Here is a 23,007-nt window from a genome sequence, read left to right as displayed (position 1 = left end):
TTGTATTGTTGATCAGTACAGCTTAACCTCTTGCTGCCCATGTAATGCATATGTGCAGCGGCAAAGGGGGTGGGCTTTAACGCCCACATGCCACACGTGTGTCCATGGATGGCATAGCTTTCTGTGTTGAGAGCGCACTCAATACACACTCCAAGTTCAGTGACCTAGATGCCTAAGACAGCTCTTGGTCCATACTAATGATGTCAGTGGGACCCTGATCATGTGACCACTGTGACGGCCTATCACAGTGGTCACATGATTTCCAATTCTTCCTGCCTCCTAAGCTGACTGGACAGGAAGGGCTTACAGTGAGACTTTACAGTGCCTGTTTATAGATTTTTTTTTTTCTTTTGATTAGATCATAGAGGAACTTTTCAACTTAAACCAGTAGATGATGTGAACGACAGCAAGTCGCTTCCTGGGGAAATGGAGAGGCTACAAGTCTCAGATCCAAATGATGTCAAACAAACATGTCCTAAAAACTTTACCCTACTTGAAGATGTGCCAGTCGATTCCTTTGATGCCCAAAATACTACTGTGAAGAAGTCTTCCTCTAGGCCACCACGGCCAAACTGGCTCCTTACTGAACCCATAAAGAGGTCCTCCTTGCTCAATGATGGCTCCACATTGGGAACCAGTGACAACAAATCTTTGCCTACAAGAAGTAAAAAGGACCAAAAAGTTAAAAGTGAGGATTCTCGAGTGCCTAGAACTACTCGCAGTAAATCTAAAGAAAAAAAGGATGAGGCGTATTCAGTCATAAGCAAGGCTAAGAAATCCAGGCCAATCTTGTCTCAGATCTTCGGAGGGGTCTCTCTGAATCCATCCAACATTGACATCAAGCTAAGGCCTATACGATCAGACAGCAATCTCCTAGAACCGGAGAAGGTTTCACAGAATGGCTTTAGAGAGGACAAAGAGGAGCAGTATGAGATGGTGACTGTGAAAATCTCAAAAACGAAACAGTCTTTAGGTGAGCTGAAGAACAACTATTGCAAACTATATTGTGTTCTGATTGCTGTATGTGTTTAAAATGTGTACTTTTTAGTTTTAAACAAAATTGCTTACATTTAGAACCTCTGTCATCTTTCAGTTTCTTGGGGGGTTTTTGTGCCCCTGTTATAGGATTATTCCTCACTTCCTATTTAAAGTGTGTCTCCCTATCAGGAAGTGAGCAAAAATCTCCCTACTTCCTGTTTTGAAGGGATTCCGTAGAAGGCGAGAGAAGACATGGACAACAATAAAACAAATTTACTAGTAGAGTGAGAAAGGTGAAGATTCTCTGTCAGTATGTATTGTTATCTGTGTTTCCTTGAGGGAGATGTCCAGGTGATTGACAGAAAGAGAAATTTGCTTTTGAGTACACAGAGATAACGGAAAGGAGTTCTAACCCTTTTTTATGCTATCCAAAATAAAAGTCAAGTGCTGCTTAATTTTTTTTTTATTTCACGTTTTTGTTCTTTGTTTCTACATGCGGATTCGTTCCATCGGACCTTTGCTGTCGAAAAGTCCGGTCGTGTGTACACGGCATAACAGAAATCAAAACAAACTGTAACATTATAGAAATACTGATGGTTAAACATTTACTGTTATTAAGCAACAGCACAAGGGCTCATGCACACTGCAGCTCAAAGGAGTTTAAAGAAGCGGCCCCTACAGGCTTTTGAGCTCTTATTTTTCTGCCTAGAAATTCCCCTCCATGTCCATCCATGCACACTAGGGATTTTTCAGGCATATGCTCCTACAGGCAGAAAAGACCCCACCAAACTCACATTTTTGAGAGGAGCTAGTGCCCCAAAAAGCTCAAAAACACGTAAAAACTAACAAAACCTGCAAAATCAGAGGTTAAGAAAATACTATCTAGGAGGGTTCGTGAAAGAAAAAAAAAAAAAAACGCTTAAGCTCAAAAAAGCTTGAAAGAGCTCAATAAAAACGCGAGAAAGAGCACAAAAAAGAACAAGCCCTTTTCAAGCTTTTATAGGCAAAAATAAAAGCTCAAAAACAGCTTTTTTTTTGAGCAGCAGTGTGCATGAGCCCCAATAGTCAGTGGTGCAAGGAAACTCATAGCAGCTGGTCAGGAATAGGGGGTTAGTACATGTCATCAACTAACACAAAGGCAGTAATTATTTACTCATTCATCCACCTATGAAGTTATTTTCCACATGCTCCAATTTATTTCAGGAATCAGCATATCTGGAGGAATTGAATCCAAAATACAACCAATGGTGAAAATTGAAAAAATCTTTCCCGGAGGAGCAGCCTTTCTTAGCGGTGAACTCCAGGTATTATTTCTGTCTTGACCCTTAAAAAAAGTGAACATTGCACCCAAGCAGATATCCGTATTTCTTGAATAACAGTTGACTACGACAATATTGATTTCCCATTGACTAAGTTCAGCTTGTCCCACACCCAAAGCTCTGACAGTGATATATACACTAGAACTAAGCAGACGTCATTGGCCAGTGGTGAACATATAGTTCTGCAGGTGCCTGGAAGTAAGTGCTTAGTTCCATTATGGACATCACTGCCAGTGCCATGGGTCCAGTGGTGATCTAAGTCAGTGTTTCTCAACTCCAGTGGGTCATGTTTTCAGGATTTCCCTCAGATGAAACGGCTGTGGTAATTACTAAGGCAGTGAAACTGATCAAATCACCTGTGCAAAATAATGGAAAGCCTAAAAACATGACCTGTTGGGCGCCTTGAGGACTGGAGTTGAGAAACTCTGATCTAAGTAACTATTGACATCAGACTGTTTTAAAGTTCCCCCTTATATTGGTGGTTGGTTGTAGGACACTATGCAGTCACCCCCTGTCTGCACATCAGTTCACAAGCCAATGGTGACTGTATGGTGCCAGCACAGACATTTGCAGTTGACAGTCTTCTGTAAAAAAAAAAATGCTATCCGTTTTTCTTGTGCCGTGTTTTTTCCTGGCTTCCTAGACGCCCACCACAAAGGGCTATTTGGTCTTCCAAGTTGCAAGACGTCTTTTATATAATGCTTCTGTTAACTTGACATTTATGTACAGTATCTCATATAAATGTGAGGGGTGTAGTTACTTTTGTAAGTATTTTATTCGTTTTTCAGTGTTATCACATGAAAAGAGATGACACTTTGCTACAATGTAAAGTAGTGAGTGTACAGCTTGTATAACCGTGTAAATTTGCTGTCCCCTCAAAATAACTCAACACACAGCCATTAATGTCTAAACAGCTGGCAACAAAAGTGAGTACACCACTAAGTGAAAATGTCCAAATTGGGACCAAAGTGTCAATATTTTGTGTGGCCACCGTTTTTTTCCAGCACTGCCTTAACCCTCTTGGGCATGGAGGTCAACAGAGCTTCACAGGTTGCCACTGGAGTCCTCTTCCACTCCTCCATGACAACATCACAGAGCTGGTGGATGTTAGAGATCTTGTGCTCCTCCACCTTCCATTTGAGGATGCCCCACAGATGCTCAATAGGGTTTAGATCTAGAGACATGCTTGGCCAGTCCATCATCTTTACCCTCAGCTTCTTTAGCAAGGCAGTGGTCATCTTGGAGGTGTGTTTGGGTTTATTATCATGTTGGAATACTGCCCTGCGGCCCAGTCTCTGAAGGGAGGGGATCATGCCCTGCTTCAGTATGTCACAGTACATGTTGGCATTCATGGTTCCCTCAATAAACTGTAGCTCCCCAGTGCCGGCAGCACTCATGCAGCCCCAGACCATGACACTCCCACCATCATGCTTACCTGTAGGCAAGACACACTTGTCTTTGTACTCCTCTCCTGGTTCCCGCCACACACGCTTGACACCATCTGAACCAAATACGTTTATCTTGGTCTCATCAGACTAGAGAACATGGTTCCAGTAATCCAGGTCCTTAGTCTGCTTGTCTTCAGCAAAGGATTTGTGTTCCTTCTTGTGTATCATCTTCAGAAGAGACTTCCTTCTGGAACAACAGCCATGCAGACTAATTTGATGCAGTTTGTGGCGTATGATCTGAGCACTGACAGGCTGACCCCCCCCACCTCTTCAACCTCTGCAGCTGTGTTGGCAGCCCTCATACATCTATTTCCCAAAGACAACCTCTGGATATGACGCTGAGCACGTGCACTCAACTTCTTTGGTCGACCATGGCGAGGCCTGTTCGGAGTGGAACCTTTCCTGTTAAACTACTTTATGGTCTTGGCCACCGTGCTGCAGCTCAGTTTCAGGGTCTTTGCAATCTTCTTATAGCCTATAGGCCATCTTTATGTAGAGCAACAATTCTTTTTTTCAGATCCTCAGAGTTCTTTGCCATGAGGTGCCATGTGATAGTACCTATAGGAACTTATAGTGACCAGTATGAGAGAATGAGAGCGATAACACCTAATTTAACATATCTGCTACCCATTCACACCTAAGACCTTGTAACACTAATGAGTCGCATGACACCGGGGCGGAAAATGGCTAATTGGACCCAATTTGGACATTTTCACTTAGGGGTGTACTCAATTTTGTTGCCATTGGTTTAGACATTAATGGTTGTGTGTTGAGTTATTTTGAGGGGACAGCAGATTTACACTGTTATACAAGCTGTACACTCACTACTTTACATTGTAGCAAAGTGTAATTTCTTCAGTGTTGTCACATGAAAAGATATAATAAAATATTTACAAAAATGTGAAGGGTGTACTCACTTTTGTGAGAAACTGTATCTATGTTCATTATTATTAGGATAGGAGGTTAGGGGGTCCTGCTTGCAAGAGCCACCAGTGTTCACAAGCATTCATTTGCATTGAATGCATGTAAAAATTGTTTGAAAAGTCAATAAAAATTAAGTCATAATCTGCTGCTGAGCACAAAATATACGATATACTGTATTATGTTGCATTCTTCATAACATGGAAGTGGAAGGTGCTTTTAAGTGTACATGTCTGCCTTGGAATTATACAGTAACAATTGGCACATTAATCTGCAGACTGGACAGATTGAACCAACAGCCAACAAACAGTGACTGTATAAGTATGCCACAGATGTTACTGTCAAAATGAGCAGCACAGCAACCAATAGTTGTGTAAGTAACAATTGACACTGTAATAGGTAGCAGAAAAATTATATTAAACATAGCAGAGCATTTTACCACTTACCACCAATTTAAGGGGTTACTTTAAAGTATATATAAAGTAATACTTGCGATCAAGTTACATCCCACTTTTAACGTTATAGCTGCGACCTCGCCGACAAAGGCATCTCTGAATGGTCCAAGTCTCTCTATTCTCACCCCCTTGCTTCCTCCATTTCCTCCTTCCCTTACCCGCCTCTACTCTTCCTCCTCTCTGCGGTTCCTTTATCTCTTATCCCTTTTGAGGTACTGATTAAAACCTGTAGACATACTGTAACTTACAAAGTATCTATGTCATTGTCTATATACTGTATATAGTCAAATAGACTGTATAGCTGAACTGTATGCTCTTGTACTTTATATGTAGTTATCTAAATAGATTCATTGTCACTCCACTTTTCTTTTTTCCTGGAATTGTGTATGCACTGCAAACATGGACATAGTGTACACTTACCTGTATAGTGTAAGTGCTAAACCTACCTTTTGTATTCAAAATTCAATAAACTTTACCCTTTAAAAAAGTACCAACACCATTTTTTTTTTTAAATATAGGCAGGCTATGAGCTTGTCTCTGTGGACGGGGAAACCGTGCAGAACGTAACACACCAGCGGGCAGTGGACGTCATTCGTCAGTCCTACAGCAACAAACAGAAGGAGCCAATGGAACTTGTTGTTAAAATTCCAAAGAAAAGCGAGAAACAATAACGTACTTTTCATACTGCTCTGTCACTTGCACTCAAAGCTTCCATGAATGTAAGAATGATGACTTACCAATTATTCTGTCCCCTCCTGAAATCAGTGCTGTATGTTATCACTGCAAGTGCCTAATGAAACTCTCTCAGTCTTCCTCGTGCTTCCTGGCAGTCTGAACTAAGCTACGTTTGATCACATGTATATAGAATACACCAGAAGAAAGCCCATGCTTTTATTTTTGTTACCTATGTACATAATGTAATGTTTTTTTTTTTAGACTGTAACAATAAAGTTTTTATTGCACTAAATTACAATTATGTGACTTCCTCTCAACCAGGATTGAGCATAAATACTCAAAATGAGATGTTGAAAGAAAATAGTTTATTTTCCAGTAATCCAGGTCCTTTAAATATTTATGCATTTTCTGAGTACCAAATTTTGAGTTACAAAATTGAGTTAAATTTGAGTTAATTTTGAGCAAAGGAGCACCAGCAAGGTTAGTATTAGGGGTTCGGGGTGGGGTCTTTATAAAGACATTGCAACTTTGTCCTTAATGGACAAGGTGACTGTAGTGACTTAAAGAGACATTGACTTAAAGGGACACTGTCCTTAATGGACAAGGTGACAAAGTTGCAATGTCTTTATAAAGACCCCACCCTGAACCCCTAATACTAACCTTGCTGGTGCTCATTTGCTGCTCCTGCCTTCATCACAGTTGGCAGTATAATGCCTGGCACAGTGCTGGCTGCTGTTAGAAGCTAGGGGGAGTGATGACATCACTCCCTTGATCATGTGACAATGCTTGGACATAGCGATTGGCTGCTAATTTCAAGCACTGTAACTGGGAAGGAAGTCACATGCTCTCTTATACTCAAAAGCCTTGGGTGTTGTCACTGGCTGTGAAGGACAATGGAACGGTGGGGGAATGTTGGTTGAGTGAGTATAAGTATACACTCACCGGCCACTTTATTAAGTACACCTTGCTATTACCCAGTTGAACCCCCTTTTGCCTTCGGAACTGCCTTAATTCTTTGTGGAATAGATTCAACAAGGTGTTGGAAAAATTCCTCAGAGATTTGGGTCCATATTACCTTAAAAGCATCATGCAGTGGCTGCAGATTTGTTGACTGCACATCCATGATGCAAATCTCCACCTCATCCCAAAGGTGCTCTATTGGATTGAGATCTGGTAACTGTGGAGGCCATTGGAGTACAGTGATCTCATTGTCATGTTCAAGAAACCAGTGGTGAGATGATTTGAGCTTTGTGATATGGTGCATTATCCTGCTGGAAGTAGCCATCAGAAGATGGGTACACTGTAGCCATAATAGGATGGACATGGTCAGCAACAATACTCAAGTAGGCTGTGGTGTTTAATTGATGCTTAATTGGTACTAAGGGGCCCAAAGTGTGTCAAGAAAATATCCCCCACGCCATTATACCACTATCAGCCTGAACTGCTGATACAAGGCAGGGTGGATCCATGCTTTCATGTTGTTTATGCCAAATTCTGACCCTATCATTTGAATGTTGCAGCTGAAATCGAGATTCATCAGACCAGGTAACGTTTTTCCAATCTTGTCCAATTTTGGTGAGCCTGTGTGAATTGTAGCCTCAGTTTCCCATTCACAAGATAAATGTCCAAGTACTTTCAATGCATATTGCATCTTTTTATCTGTCATATATTTATTATAATTTTTCATGTACAGATGTTTCTGTCCCGTCATTGTTTTGTCAAACCACACGGTACTGTGCACTTTTTACAAGTAATATATATATATATATATATATATATATACTGTACTTTGAAGGGAAACTATGGTGGTTTTGGGTCAGTTTTAAAATATCAGTTTAAAAACATATAAATCTTATTTTTACTATGTGTATAATAGATGCGTCTTCTAAATAAACAGGTAATATAAATAATACAAGTATTAAAAAGCGCTATTGGTATTCTAAAGAAAGAGCACAGATGATGTTTGTCTCTCTTTCTCTAATTGAAACCTCCCAACTGAGCAGAATGGAAACAGCAGTAGTGAGGGGAGGAGTCACGGCTTCGACTCTTTCCTTTTTGTCTGTAAATTTTTAGCAAAAACACAGGCATATTTCAGGAAAGCAGAAGCAAAATAGACAAAAAATTGGCAATATAACACTAGCCACTGGCTTCATATGAAAATTTAAATATTCTTTATTATGGCCAGGACTAAAAAAATATTATAACACCTCCACAGTTTCACACATATGTAGTTCCTTGGCAGCTGGAGGGCAGCTTGTCTGACTACACCGCTTCATTAGATTTAAGGCTTCTTTTTTCCCACAAATAAATGACCATGTCAGGAAAAACTTGTATAAATAGAACTTGCTATTTGGCACGGCAAACATTTGCATTTTTTCCTTTTAGAATAGCAAATCCCCACATTCTATCAGAGTACAAATATAGCACAGAGAAACACAGACAAATTTAGACATCTCTGATCTGTACAATCACATCAGGGTAGTGTCCCAGGTGAATTCAGCCATTAGAATGGTGTTAATAAATACTGACACCACTGAACACTGTAGAGACCAATGATCAATGCCATTTTGGCAGTGGCGGGCAGTTGTGCTAGATTCATTGTTCAGATTCTGACAGTGCCTCATTCTTAACACATCAGTACACCTAAAACTAATATTTTCTTTGTTGACGAGTTAAAGCAGATTCTTATATAATTTGACTAGATCTCTAGACTTGAGTTTCCAGCTATGGACATTTTTATACACGCTTTTGTGTTTAATTCATTTTTAAATTATAGCAATTAGAAAGAGTGGGAGCATCCACACATAGGTGACAACACCCAAGAGGGCGGAAAGAGATTCTGGAAATATGGAAGCATGATCTTGCTGCTGGAGTCCCCAAAGGCTTTAGAATTAAAGTGGTAGTAAAGCCCACCTTGTTTACTTGTACCTACAGGTAATTCTATGATGAGGCTTTACTGTAGGTACAGTAAATATCTCCTAAACTTTATGCATTAAAGAACCGTCAAGTGCAGGAGCATCTCGGACAGCAAGGAGAATCAATTCAACGCCATTAATGTAATTTTTGGGGGTATAATAGACTAAATAACTTAAAAAGTTGAGTCAATTTCTGAGGCGAGGAGATACTGTAGATACATTGGGTACTTCTAATGCCATTGTCCATTGATCATCATCAAATTCTTGTCTCCATCTCTCTACACAATGCAGATGCCCCTAAGAAGAGGCAGCCAAAAGGAGAATGAAAAATATAATCTCCGATTTTGGCAACATTTGGAAAAACTACTATACTGTCACATTTACCCCTAACACAGGTGGTCAGACACTATAGTTAGCTTCAGTGTTCTTCACCTATAGCAGCCCCCTTTCTCATAAGGCAAGCAGGCCTACTGGTACTTGGTTGCCCCCAGGTCTTATACACAATGCTATAGTGCCTGGCCAGCACTCAACAAAGCAAACAGGTACTTGGTGTTGGCAGAAAGGCAGAACGGTTGACAGTCTAGGTACAAGGCAGGCAAGGTACAGAATAGTAAGGTCAATTCATAGTCAATAGGCAGGCAGAGTTCAGAGAATGGTCTATATCCGATCCAAGATCGTCAACAAGAGAATCCAATCTAGCAGAGCAGGGCAGACAAACAGGGAGCTTGGGTTTGGTCTCCACCCAGAGACTGCCCACATTAATCACCTTGCAGGTGGACAAACAGACAGGAATGCATCATAGCCAAAACCAGGATGCTGGAATGGGACCGGTGTCTTGCCGAGAATGTTCCCTCGGCGGATAAGTTCCCCCCTGTACTGCGCAGGTGCAGCGCCTGCGCAGTACATACTACACTCAGCCGCCGGAGATAGCCGAAGCTCAAATGCTTCAATCAGCTGTACACGGCGCCTGCGCTCTGGGTCCAGGTTCCTTCCCCACCATCCAAGTGGACCTAGAGGGGGAATCTAAAAGTGCCGAGCGCAGCGAGGCCGTGCCCGAAGCGTGGCGAGCGAAGCGAGCCCGCGAGGGGCCCTCTTACAGGTGCTGTGTACAGCTGATTTTCAGCTATTCCCTTCGGCTATTTCCGCCGATACCTACTGCGCAGGCGCAGTAGAGGGGGGAACTTATACGCCGAGCGGAACTTTCTCGGCAGAACACCGGCAACAGTCAAAGAACAGGAGCATTTACACAATCCTGACACATACCCAGGATGGAGGAAGGGTTATACACTAGTAGGGATTGGTGAGACTGCATTAGTATAGCATGGCAACATATTATTGTCAACAAACAGATATTTTACACCTGCCTGCTTCCAACTGCTAAAACCTTCTAATTTTGCCAATTCTGGATATCCAGGATTGTCTCATATTGCCATATAGGGAGAATAACCTGAGTGGCCCACTACTGTTTGAATAGCTTTCCAAGTCCTGTGGCTCAGCAAAAAGGTGGGGCATTGTTGTAGAGAAATTTCTCAACTCTAGTCCTCAAGTACCCCCAACAGGTCATGTTTTCATGATTTCCCTCAGATGAAACAGCTGTGGTAATTACTAAGGCAGTGAAACTGATCAAATCACATGTGCAAAATAATGGAAAGCCTGAAAACATGACCTGTTGGGGGTACTTGAGGACTGGAGTTGAGAAACATTGTTGTAGGGGGGTAGGCAACCTCGGCACTCCAGCTGTGGTGAAACTATAAATCCCATCATGTCTGCCTCTAGGAGTCATGCCTGTGATTGTCAGGGTCTTGCAAAGTCTCATGGGACTTGTAGTTTCAAAACAGCTGGAGCACCGAGGTTGCCTACCCCTGTTGTAGTGTATAAAAATGTCTGGGCTCCAATAAGAGACCAGCGGGGCTTTCGGTAATTGTGATTGCAATACCCTTTGTACAAGGTCTTGCAATGCCAATTCTCCCTATCTGGTAAATGACTGAGCCTAAGAGGACAAAAAATACAATTTGGGGTTAGGAACCGCCAACTCTTCACCATCCTTTGGGCATTGTAGTGCCTCCAATTTAATCCTAAGCCTTCTACCTTTCCAGATAAGATCTCTAAACAAACCATCAATCCTCCTAAATTTTTGGGGGGGTTAACCATATAGGAGCATTATGGAGGAGATTGGTCCCTTTTATATGAAGAAATGTTCACGTTGCTCATAGCGACCAACTTTCATTGTCCCCTGCAACACAGAAAAATGAAACTTTCGCAAACTTTCTGGAAAAAAGCCTGATATAGTGTGTATATGCTGCAAATATGCACGGGCAAAATTGTTGTTTTACAATGTACTGATTCTGGTGCGCATTTAACGTAAACAGTTGTGGAAAAAAATTGCGAACCCTTGTTCTGGATTTCTTCATTGAAAGCCTTCTGCATTGATATGCACTATAGTCTGATCAAGAGATTTTAGGAGACCAGAAAAGAATAGTATCCACAGCATAAGACACTGGAAAGGGACCCAAACGATTTTCAAAGTGCAGGGCCTCCATCTGTCTAAAGCAGCCTTTCTCATTTTTTTCGTTACAGAGGACCCCTGAAATAATTTTCAGGACTGGAGGAACCCTTACTGAATCCATTATATTAGTGGTCAGTAGGAAAAATGCATCATACATTGATTGCCAGTAATAGGAATGCCACTCTTACAGACAGCTAAAAAATAAGTGGTATCATGCTGCTGGCTTTGTCAAATTGCATTGGCCATTAAATTATTCATGCACCATCAGATGGGAAGTCAGTCAGCCACAGTTTAAGGAACCTCTAGCAACCTCTGGAGGAACCCTGGTTGAGTACTGTACACTGGTCTAAACTGAGACTGATTGTTTATAAATGGAAGGAATTAGGCACCGTTGTTCCCCCTCCCTAATGGTTGGTGTTGATCAGGATCTCTTTTGCACTTCTCAATATCGGAGTTTACATCAACTTTTCTGAGATCCACATAAATACAGTGGTACTTTGGATTACGAGCATAATTAGTTCCAGAAGAATGTTTGTAATCCAAAGCGCTCGTATATCAAAGCGAGTTTCCCCATAGGAGTCAATGGAAACTCAGATAATTCGTTCCACAGTGATTGCTATTGTATGCAGTAACGCATGTGGCCAGAGGTGGGGGGCCCCGGAGACAGTAGGAGACCGCTCAGATCCACCCTGATGCACTCAGAGACACTTGGGAACGGAGTGTTTCTGAGCTGCTCCTAGTGAGCTCTAGCCAAATGCGGTAGTGCACACCCCAGAGGCTTGAATCCTGCTCATCTTGCAAGACAATGCTCACAAACTGAGTCAGGATTTTTTAAAAATAATAGCTCGCATTGCGAAATGCTCGTAAATCGCGTTACTCGCAATCCAAGGTATTACTATATTCCACAGCACTATGGATAGAAGTTGAGGTTTTGGTAAACACACACAGTGATATATATGGAAGAAAAGCACTAATTAAAACATTTTTACCATCAATAACCTTAATTGGTTAAACTGTTTGTTCAACAAAGGATTGACAATGCAAAAGTTTGGTGTGCTCTTTCTTAAAATGGCTTAGATGAAAATCATATCACTTTTTTGTTGTGAATCATCCAGAAAATTCCTAAGGTTTGACAAGCTTTTCTCATAAATTCACATTATACTGAATCATTCATATTCATGTTATACTGAATCACTCATGTAGGACTGCACCCCTTACTCTTATTACTATTTGTAGATAAAAACAAAAGCCTTTTGTTGCTATGATGGGCCCTTAAAACTCAAGTTTACTGTTCACTTTTGTTGGTAAAATTCCTCTACACTGCTTATCTTCTTACAGTTGTGCTCAAAAGTTTGCATACCCTGGCAGAAATTGTGAAATTCTGGCATTAATATTGAAAATATGACCGATCATGCCAAAAAACTGTCTTTTATTTAAGGATAGCAATCACATGAAGCCATGTATTATCGCATAGTTTTTTGGATTTTTGAAATCATAATGATAACAGAAATCACCCAAATGGCCCTGATAAAAAGTTTACCTGGAATGTTTGGCCTTGGTACAGACACAGATGGTGGCACACACAGGTTAAAATGGCAATTAAAGGTTAATTTCCCACATTTGTGGCTTTTTAAATCGCAATTAGTGTCTGTGTATAAATAGTCAATGAGTTTGTTAGCTCTCACATGGATGCACTAAGCAGGCTAGACACTGAGCCATGAGGAGGTAGAAAAGAACAGTCAAAAGGCCTGCGTAACAAGGTAATGAAACTTTACAAAGATGGAAAAGGATATAAAAAGATATCCAAAGCCTTGAATATGCCAGTCAGTCCTGTTCAATCACTTAATAAGAAGTGGAAAATGTGGGGATCTCTTGATACCAAGCCATGGTCAGGGAGATCAAGAAAGATTTCAGCCACAACTGCCACAGGAACTGTTCGGGATACAAAGAAAAACCCACAGGTAACCTCAGGAGAAATACAGGCTGCTCTGAAAAAAGATGGTGTGGTTGTTTTTAAGGAGCACAATACGATGATACTTGAACAAAAAAGAGCTGCATGGTCAAGTTGCCAGAAAGAAGCCTTTACTGTACAAGTTCCACAAAAAAACCTGGTTACAATATGCCCAACAACACCGTGACATGCCTCATTGGGCTTTTTTGTAGCATTGGCACAGTAAAGGCTTCCTTCTGGCAGCTCAACCATGCAGCTCTTTTGTTCAAATATTGTTGAATTGTGCTCCTTAAAAACAACCACACCGTCTTTTTGGAGAGCAGCCTGCATTTCTCCTGAGGTTACCTGTGAGTTTTTCTTTGTATCCTGGGCAATTCTTCCGCCAGTTGTGGCTGCGATCTTTCTTGGTCTATCTGACCTTGGCTTGATATCAAAAGAGCCCCTCATTTCCACTTCTAAATGCGTGATTAAACAGTACTGGCTGGCATATTCAAGGCTTTGGATATCTTTTTCCATCTTTGTAAAGTTTCATTACCTTGTTACGCAGGTCTTTTGACTGTTCTTTTCTACCTCCTCATGGCTCAGTGTCTAGCCTGCTTAGTGCATCCATGTGAGCGCTAACAAACTCATTGACTATTTATACACAGACACGAATTGTGATTTAAAAAGCCACAAATGTGGGAAATTAAACTTTAATTGCCATTTTAACATGTGTGTGCGCCACCTTCTGTGTCTGTACCAAGGCCAAACATTCCAGGGTATGTAAACTTTTTATCAGGGCCATTTGGGTGATTTCTGTTATCATTATGATTTAAAAAAGATCCAAAAAACAATGTGATAATAAATGGCTTCATGTGATTGCTATCCTTAAATAAAGGACAGTTTTTTGGCATGACCAGTCATATTTTTAATATTAAATGCCAAAATTTCACAATTTCTTCCAGGGTATGCAAAGAGCACAACTGTAAGAAGATAAGCAGTGTATTTTACAAACAAAAAGGGAACAGTAAACTTGGCTATACACGATTTCCCTGAATCGGACAAAATTCAAACTGTGGGTGGCCCTGTCACCACCCAGCTTGACAAAAGTCAATGATTAAATTGACTTTTTTTCAAAGGACCTGGGTGGAAAATTGTAGGATGAACAGTGGCTACATCCAAACAAATGCAGTCGCTGTTTGGATATTTAGAAGCCACAAATCCCAATGTGGATGTGTGTATAGCTAGCTTAATGTGTAGCTTCTTTATCTGTGTGTGCATTCTGCATTAGTAGTCACCCAAGGAAGGAGATGGCTGTAGGGAGATAAGCTTTACTTTTCATGTCGACCATAAGTTTGACTCAAACCTGAGCTGTTCACAGTTTGCCGGAGGGACAAAAAGAATAAACCCAATTTGTCATCCAATTTGTTAACATAAAATAGACTAATGGGGCGTACACACGGTCGGACTTTTCGGCTACAAAAGTCCGACGGACGCCGACGGACCAAATCCAGCGGACAATCCGATCGTGTGCGGGCTTCCCCGGGCTTTCGGTGGACTTTTCCAGGTCGCAAATCTGACGGACTTTAGATTTGGAACATGCTTCAAATCTTTACGTCGTAACTCCCCCGGACCCAGAAATTTGCTCGTCTGTATGCTAGTCCGACGGACAAAAACCCACGCTAGGGCAGCTATTGGCTACTGGCTATCAACTTCCTTATTTTAGTCCGGTGTACGTCATCACGTACGAATCCGTCAGGCTTTTGTGTGATCGTATGTAGGCAAGTCCGTTCGTTAGAAAGTCCGCCGCAAGTCCGCCAAAAGTCCGTCAAAAGTTTGTCGGACAGGCTGTTGGACTTTTGTAGCCAAAAAGTCTGACCGTGTGTACGCTCCATAAGGGTTTAACACTACTTTAGGTACTCTAGAGGTGAGAACTTCCTGTTTTGGCTCCTGCAGTAAAATAGAAGTATCCTCATAATAGCTGCAGGATTTAGGTTCAGCAGGAAACTCAAATCCAAAGCCATCACCACCAGATTTTCCCAGGTATATAAACCTTGGGTGTGATCCAACTTAGTGATATCTACCAAAAAAACTAAAAGGAGGTGTGGTGCATGGCCCTTAAATATAAGAAAGGAAGGAAAATGTGTAACAAGCTCACACAGTCCATGGTCTGCACACCTCTTTACCTATTTAAGCCAAGAAAATGCAGTTCTACAGGAATGAGAGATGAAGCATTCGTTCACTGGGCATCGTTTGATCATTTGTACAGCGATCAGCTCTCAGTGCAGAATGCAGACTGAGTGTCTCTCTGAAAAATAAGCACAGTGAGAACGTTTATATAACAGCACCACCAGCTCTATTAAAAGACTTGAAGAGTTCATGGGCATCTGCAAAAATGTACATAATTTAGTTAAATGGGTTTACTTACTCAGCTTCCATCACTGTGTGCAGGGCTATATTTCCTTTGCATTAGCTAACGTAACAAAATTAATAAGGGAACTTTCCATGGGACACACATACATTCCAATAAGCATACGTCCCAGAGTTTCCATTGAAGGTTCCATCAGCCCAGAGACAGAGCAGCTTGGATAAATCTTTGGTGAGGAGCTCCAGTCACAGGAGACAAGCTACTTCTGGAAAATACACTTACTCAACGGTTCCAGGGTCAAATTATAGAGCAACAGGACATGATTGTGGTTTTACACACCAGCTGATATTTAAATACAGACTAAAGATGCATTTAAGCAATCAATAGTTTGTTCACTTTCTTTAAAGCTGTATATTTATAGGAATAATGCCAGGAAGAATATAACATATAACTTTTTTTTAACTTTGAAGCATAGGGAGTCAGGGATCAATGCAGATCTGTATTCAGGGGTGCACTACTGAATAAAAACTGTACTGTGTGAAAAGTTACCAACACAGACTCCATTCAGGAACTGATTTAGTTCAAATGCTGCCCTAGGCACACCAAAATGAATATTGCAGCAAAAGCACTACTAAAGTGAGTGATTGGTGGCAGCATACGTTTTTTGTTGCAGGCAGAACTAACTTTTATCTGTACAGACCACCAAACAAGTCAAAGAAGAGAGGGCTTTGTGTTTCTTACACAGTAGTGAGACTTTTAACTCCTCTTAACTCCCCCTGAATCCTTCCCCCCCATAGTGTTCTTGCTGGTGATCAGCAAGAAAAAACTACCCCCCCCCCAAAGATTATTGGTGTCATGCAAATTGCTTTGCCAAGTGTCATTGGCCCCCAAAACTATGCAGACACCATAAAATGAGAGGTATATCATCCACAGCTCAAAGAACCCCTAGCAAATTCTGTAGGAACCCTGGTTGAAAATGGCTGCCCTGGAGTCTGGGTCTTGCTTTAGCTCAACTTTTGATTTTCAACAGCTCACGTGAGTAAACTGCATCTGTTTGTGCCAAGGCGCTGGCCTATTATTTATTCACATATAAGTTTCACGGACAATTCCGATCAGATAAAATCACAAATAAAACCCAAGAAGTACACCCGACGCAACACCATTCAGGGCAAAAAATAGCCACAGTTATGGGTTGCAGGCAACATATCACTACTCAACAACCAAAAAAAGCCTAACTGATGAAAAATAAGTTAATGTATGTATATTTATTCCCCTCTGTAATTATGTTGTTTTTGGGAACATACGTTATGGCATTTGGTGCATAAACTGCAGCCAGATCCTTCACACTTTTAAAGATTGCCAATATCTGTATGTGTGAGATATCTAAAGAATATTTCACTGACCAAAACCAGATAAAAGCCTCCTCAAAACACGATGAAAGGACACATGCTAGATACAAACAAGGCCTTTAATTGAAAGAACACATGGTTTAAATGAGCGACTGTAAATATCAGTGGACAATTTGGCATGGTGGAAAAGTTGTGTTCATCTCTCAGTTTAATCTTGCAGCTGGTAAGCAAGAACAATGCACTCTGGTGGGTGGGAGTAGATCATTAGTCTGTTCTCCTGGGGTGGACTCATGCTGGGACAGTAAAGCAGCTTCATTCAGCAATCAGCTGGCCTGTGTTCTTGTTTATGTTGCTTTGAAAACTGTAGTACAATTGGTTTGCTTTCCATTAATGATCATATAAAGGTCTTTCCATGGAGATGAACAGGAGGAACAGAATTTATCCCGATGTGGTGTTTGTAAACCAGAGTTTGCTATGTGTAATGCTTATAGTTTATTATATTACAAATTAATACATTACTGTTTAGTCATAAGTAAACAGTGGAACACAGACATGAGATGGATGGCTCGCAATGTGATTAAAATGAAATATTAAGCCTATGAATCGCTTTAAGCACTGATTGTGGCTCTTTCCCACCTGAATGCATGTGTTATTCTTGTCCTGCTTTGATATGCGTTGTCATGTTCTGAAGCATGTTGCAATGTTTTTTTCACGTGAATAGCTTTGAACGTCAAACAGAAGATCATCCTTTTCAATACGCAGCACGTAGGACTTTCATGGGGGGGGGGGGGGGGGGGGACTACTGAAAAAAATTATATCGTTTTTAAGTCTCTGCATTTTGCTTTCACTAGAAAATGCAGCAAAAAAACATAACATGCAATAAGCTCTCGACTGGCCATATATTATCCAATTTTCTTATTCAATTTCCTTTAAATTCACCTTCAGCATATTATTTGGTTTTGGTAAATCCAAAGGAAAACTGTACAAGAAATTTGTAAAATGTATGGCTAGCCTTATGTGGCACCAGTTTTATTTCATATTCATCTCAGGGGGAACAGGTGACGTTAGGGAGTTATTTTTCTTCCTAGTCAGTGCAGAAATATCAGCTCAGCATCAGGCTGTAAGGCTGACCTGTCAGTTATTTCATTTTTTTCCCCACCCGGGGTTTCCACCCAATTTTGAGAGGTGGTCTTAAACAAAAGACCACCTCTCCACCCCTTATTTTTGGATATTTAAAAAAAATGTTTTACATTCTAACTTACCTTTTTTGGAAGTACTAAGAGTACTTACAATCCAGCTGGGCCGTGGACGAGGACGTCACATCCTCTTCTGCGGCGAGCCCCCAGTTGTCTTCTGGGACATGTGTGTACACGTCCCAGAAGACAAGCTGGCCATTCACAAAGTGCCATGAGACTCGCGCATGCGCAGTCGGAAACCAGCAGTGAAGCCGTAAGGCTCCACTGCCAGTTTCCCTTAGTTGGAATGGCGGCACCTGCACCCGATCCGATGGACGGATCGGCCTCGGGAGGACCAACATCGCGGGCTCCCTGGACAGGTAAGTGTCCTTATTAAAAGTCAGCAGTTCCAGTGTTTGCAGCTGCTGACTTTTAAATGAAACTTTTAAGTGGGCTAAATGAAAAAAAAAAAAAGAACTGAAGAGCTCGGGAGGAGCTCCTGTACTGACAATCTGATGTTATTACAGCGATCTCCCCCGCTAATCTATTGTGTTATGACAGGGGACGGCCCCCCACCAGAACACACCGGTCAATGCTCTTAGCCATTGGTTGGTCTTTTTCGGTCACGCCCCTTTGACAGAAGCTGGACGTTTGGCCAGCTTCTGTTGGACTAGCTGCCGTACACACGGCTGAATGACGGCTGGTTTCTATTAAACCGCCCAATATTCGGTCCTTGTGTACAGGGCTTAAGTCTACCAGAACCTTTATTCTATAGAAAAATGTTTATTATCAGCACTGACTCTTGGCATGAGAATACAAGTAAATAACGGGGAAAAAAAAGTACTCTTTGAGATGGAAGGTTGCATTATGAATTTAAAGTAGAAATTCAGATCATTACAGATGTACCTTGGTTACTGTTTCTCTGTCAATGGGATTTTCACAGGGAAACAGAAATTGCATATGTAATAAGCAAGCATGGCTGCCCCATGTTCATCTACAATTGCAAACTATGTACAGAAACATGATTTTTGAAACATTAATACGCAATAAGATTATTTACATCAAATTGGTCTCTCCTGTATGTAAGCCCAAATAAAAAAGATAAAAAGACATTATATACGTTACCTCTAAATTCTGTCCGGCATATTTACTAGGACTTTGCAGTCTGATTCATGGATTTCACCCTCTGCAGATCAGAAGTAGCGCTTTATCAATGAAAAATATGACCTGAACAGCTTCTCACAGGTATTTATCAGAAAGATCATGCCAACAGATGGATTCTTCCAGTAAGACAGGGTAATTGTGTGCTTGCTTGTATGCAGTTGCTTAGCCAGCCACGTGATAATGCACAGACTCGAATGCTTTTGCATAGACAACTCATGGTGCCTGTATGGGGGAGTACATCCACCCCTGAAATTGGCATCAAGCAGGCTAAGGCTTAGTGGTTAGAATTTCTGCATTGCAGCACTGGGATCTTCCATTCAAATTCTGTACTGCGATCTGCATGAAGCTTGCACATACCCCTTGTGCATGCATTGCCTCCAGGACCTCCGATTTCCTCCCACACTCCAAAGACATACTAGTAAGGTAATTGACTCCTGTCTAAATTGGCTTTAGTATGTACAGTGTAACCTCAGATTGCGAGTAACGCGCTTAACGAGCGTTTTGCAATACGAGCTATTATTTTTTTTTTTTAATCCTGACTCGGTTTGCATGTGTTGTCTTGCAAAACGAGCAGGAATCAAGCCTCTGCAGTGTACAGAGGTGTGGGCGCCGGTGACACTCGGAGCCATTCAGAAATACTCGGAAATACTCCATTCCCGAGTGTTTCTGAGCCTGAGTGCATCCGAGTATTTCCGCCGCAACCCCCCACCTCTGGCCACATCCGGTATTGCATGTAAAAGAAGTCAATGTGGAACGACATATCTTTGTTTCCATTGACTTCTATGGGGAAACTCGCTTTGAAATGCAAGTGCTTTGGATTACAAGCATTCCCCTGGAACGGATTATGCTCATAATTCAAGGTTCCACTGTATATGTATGCATGTAAAGGTATGGACCTTAGATTGTAAGCTCCTTGAAGGCAGGCACTGATGTGAATATACAATATGTAAGTGCTGCATAAGTTGTCAGTGCTATTTAAATGCCTGTTATATATATTTAAAATGACTCCTGTCTATGCTCAGTTCTAATTGTTCTTTCAGCTGTACTCTGGTGGCTTGTGATTTGCAATTCTGAACTTGTCCCTGACTTCCATTATGGACCAGGTCTGACCTGCCCTTGGATTACCTTTGTCTGCCCCATGATTGTATTAGAATTGGTTTAACTAGATAGACTTGTGTCTTCTTTCAACCTGACTATGTAACTATGATTGCTGATTATCTTTATTACTGACTTCAGACCAAGATTCTGCTCACTGACTGTGTACCTTGCTGCACTTTTGCCTGTTCCCAATTCTAATTCTGCTGATGATTTAGTTATCTATTACCAGCCCTGCCTGGCCTGTGATCCAACTCTGCCCGTACTGGAGATCTATGGATCCACAATGTTCTGCTGGCTGTTCTCCTGCTCATCCGAAACCATCACTCTTCAGTTCCTGACGCCAGTTCCTGTACCTAGGCACTTACAATGGGTATAGAAAAGAATCACCCCACTTTAAAATGATCACATTTTGTTGCTTTGCAGCCTGAGATGAAGACAGACACAGTTTTTGCTTTATCCAGCTGTATGTGTTCAGTGCAACTTATAACATCCAAGTGAAGAAAAAAAAATCAAAAACAGAATCGCTGAGTTGGAAAAAGAAATCACCCCCCCTCCTAAAAATGAATTGTTGCACTAAATCAGGTGTAGCTCAAGAGAAGCTCTGTAGAAGGAGCTGGAGCTCCGAGTGCGTAGCCCAATCTTCGCATGCCTAGTTCAGCCGTCTTCTGTTCCGGTGACCTTGTTTCCAGCCACGTTCCACGCTGGTTTTGCTTCCTGGTGGCCACAGGACGCACTGAGGACCTTTCATCCATCTCTATACAGGCTTGAGAATGATACGGAACCCAGAAGGACGCTGAGGCTGAGGCAGGGCACCCCCCTCCCCTGGTTTTGATGAGCCTGTTACATTTTTATAATCCTGGAAGTGATTTTTAATCCTTGCGCATTAAAAGTATGTATTAACCTCTACACTTAGGTGGCACTTCCCTTTTCTCCTCCTTTTTGTCTTGACACAAAGCCATTTGACTTTCAACTGTAATCAGCTGTGGCCATTTTGATTAGCTTGAAAATAACTTTCCTGGAGCATTTCAGTCCCCGGTAGAGCAACTCAAGCAAACAATCAACTATGGGTGGCAAGGCAATGTCAACATATCTCCGGGATAAAGCTGTGGACAGGCACAAGTCAGGAGATGGATACAAAAAAATAAATTAAAAAATTCAAAGGCTTTACCAATGCCTAAATACAGCTGCATAAAACAAAAACTGCACCTGTCTTCATTTCAGGCTGCAAATCAACCAAATGTAATTATTTTAAAGGGGGTTATCCTTTTCTATTCCTTCCATCACCCTTTCAGCATGTCTCCCGGGGTGCTCAGATGGGAATTGTGCAAGAGGCCATCCTCGTCATCTTGGGCGCCTCATACAGGTACCTGACAGTAAGTCTGTTTTAAGCTTCTAAAGTTGTCCAGGATTCCAGGCAGAGTCATCACAGACACAAAACGACTGCAAATTCATTCATAAATGAGAAGGAGCACCTGACTTTACAATTACATGACTTAATACCCCACCCCCCTTCCTCCAACAGTGTTTTGTGTTTTGATCTATATCTGTAATATCAATTTTCTTTCAACCCCTCATACTCAAATCTGCAAGGCTGACGCTTCCCTGCAATGTTTACCAAAGATTTCTGACAGGTAACTTCACTGCAATTACCTGATCACATTTATTCTCTGCCAGCATGTGTGCGTGCGACTTCAGATCAATAATTCCATAATGTGAAAAAAAAAGCTTACCCCAGTAACTAAAGAATCCCTAAGGGATAATCAAGGCTTTGATGTGAGACAGACGCTTGCAGAAGACATAAATCACTGATAAGGGGTCTTACGTCATTCAATCTTCAATGCAACCACAGAAGCTTCGTCCAGCACATCTGCACCTTACAAGAAGCTGGAAGAATACTCAGAGGTAAAGAAGGTTAAAAAAAGTTGATTTTCTTTTTCCTGAACCCCCAATTAGCACTGATCTGTGAGGAGCTGGGGCACAAACTCTCAGCACAGGACAAGATGACTATATAGAGCATGGGGATGGATTTACTAAAGGCAAAGACTGTGCTCTGCAAGTGCAATTGCGTCAGAGCTTAGTAAATGTGGGAGAGCTCTGCAAACGTCCATCATCCAATTATGTGCAGGCAAAAATTCTTTTTTTTTTTTCAATTTTCCTTCAATGCGATTTGCTATTCTTTGCAAAGTGAAGCTTTACCTCATTTACTAAGATCTGGAGTAACTGCACTTTGCAAAGTGCACAGCCTATTTGCCTGTAGTAAATCAATCCGATGGGCTTAATTTACAGGTAAGTGTAAGGGTTGGTTAAGTGTTCATCTGTCTACATACAAAAATAATAACAATGTATTACAATGGTCTATAGATTTGCTGGCTGCATTCGTTTTCCTTTTTTCCAGGCTTTTTTTTAGCTGATGATCCTGCCAGAAATACACCTTTTGTGACAACATTCATTTACTGCACTGTATCTATGGAGGAGAAGCTTTGTCAGGACTGCAGAACAACTCCATCCATTCCTCATTTCCATAAAATAGGTGGAAGGACTGGGAAAGCTGATATAATTGTTTGAGATTCTTTTTGATGCACAGGAAGTTACAAGGACATGGAATTTCTGGCAGGACCAACAGGTATTTACCATTACAGAAATAGTTTTTAGCTAAGAAAAAATAAAACAAAACAAAGCCACCACACCTAAGAACTAAAAAGGTCG

The 23,007-nt window shown here is 41.3% G+C and overlaps 1 protein-coding gene across 1 annotated transcript in view; it reads left to right on the top strand.

Annotated features, from left to right (window-relative positions):
* The window catches only part of PDZD7 (PDZ domain containing 7), a 135,070-nt gene extending 129,072 nt beyond the window's left edge, over positions 1–5,998 (top strand). Inside the window, exons 14-16 of the mRNA XM_073596166.1 lie at positions 359–973; positions 2,182–2,282; positions 5,640–5,998. Of these exons, the coding sequence (XP_073452267.1) occupies positions 359–973; positions 2,182–2,282; positions 5,640–5,792 (869 nt within the window). The 3' untranslated portion in view covers positions 5,793–5,998. The remainder of the gene's footprint in view (positions 1–358; positions 974–2,181; positions 2,283–5,639) is intronic.
* The last annotated feature ends 17,009 nt before the right edge of the window (positions 5,999–23,007 follow it).

The sequence above is a fragment of the Aquarana catesbeiana genome, linkage group LG08 (genome assembly GCF_042186555.1).
Source record: "Aquarana catesbeiana isolate 2022-GZ linkage group LG08, ASM4218655v1, whole genome shotgun sequence".
In the NCBI taxonomy this organism is placed as follows: domain Eukaryota; kingdom Metazoa; phylum Chordata; class Amphibia; order Anura; family Ranidae; genus Aquarana; species Aquarana catesbeiana.
This window is presented reverse-complemented; position numbering and strand designations above follow the sequence as displayed.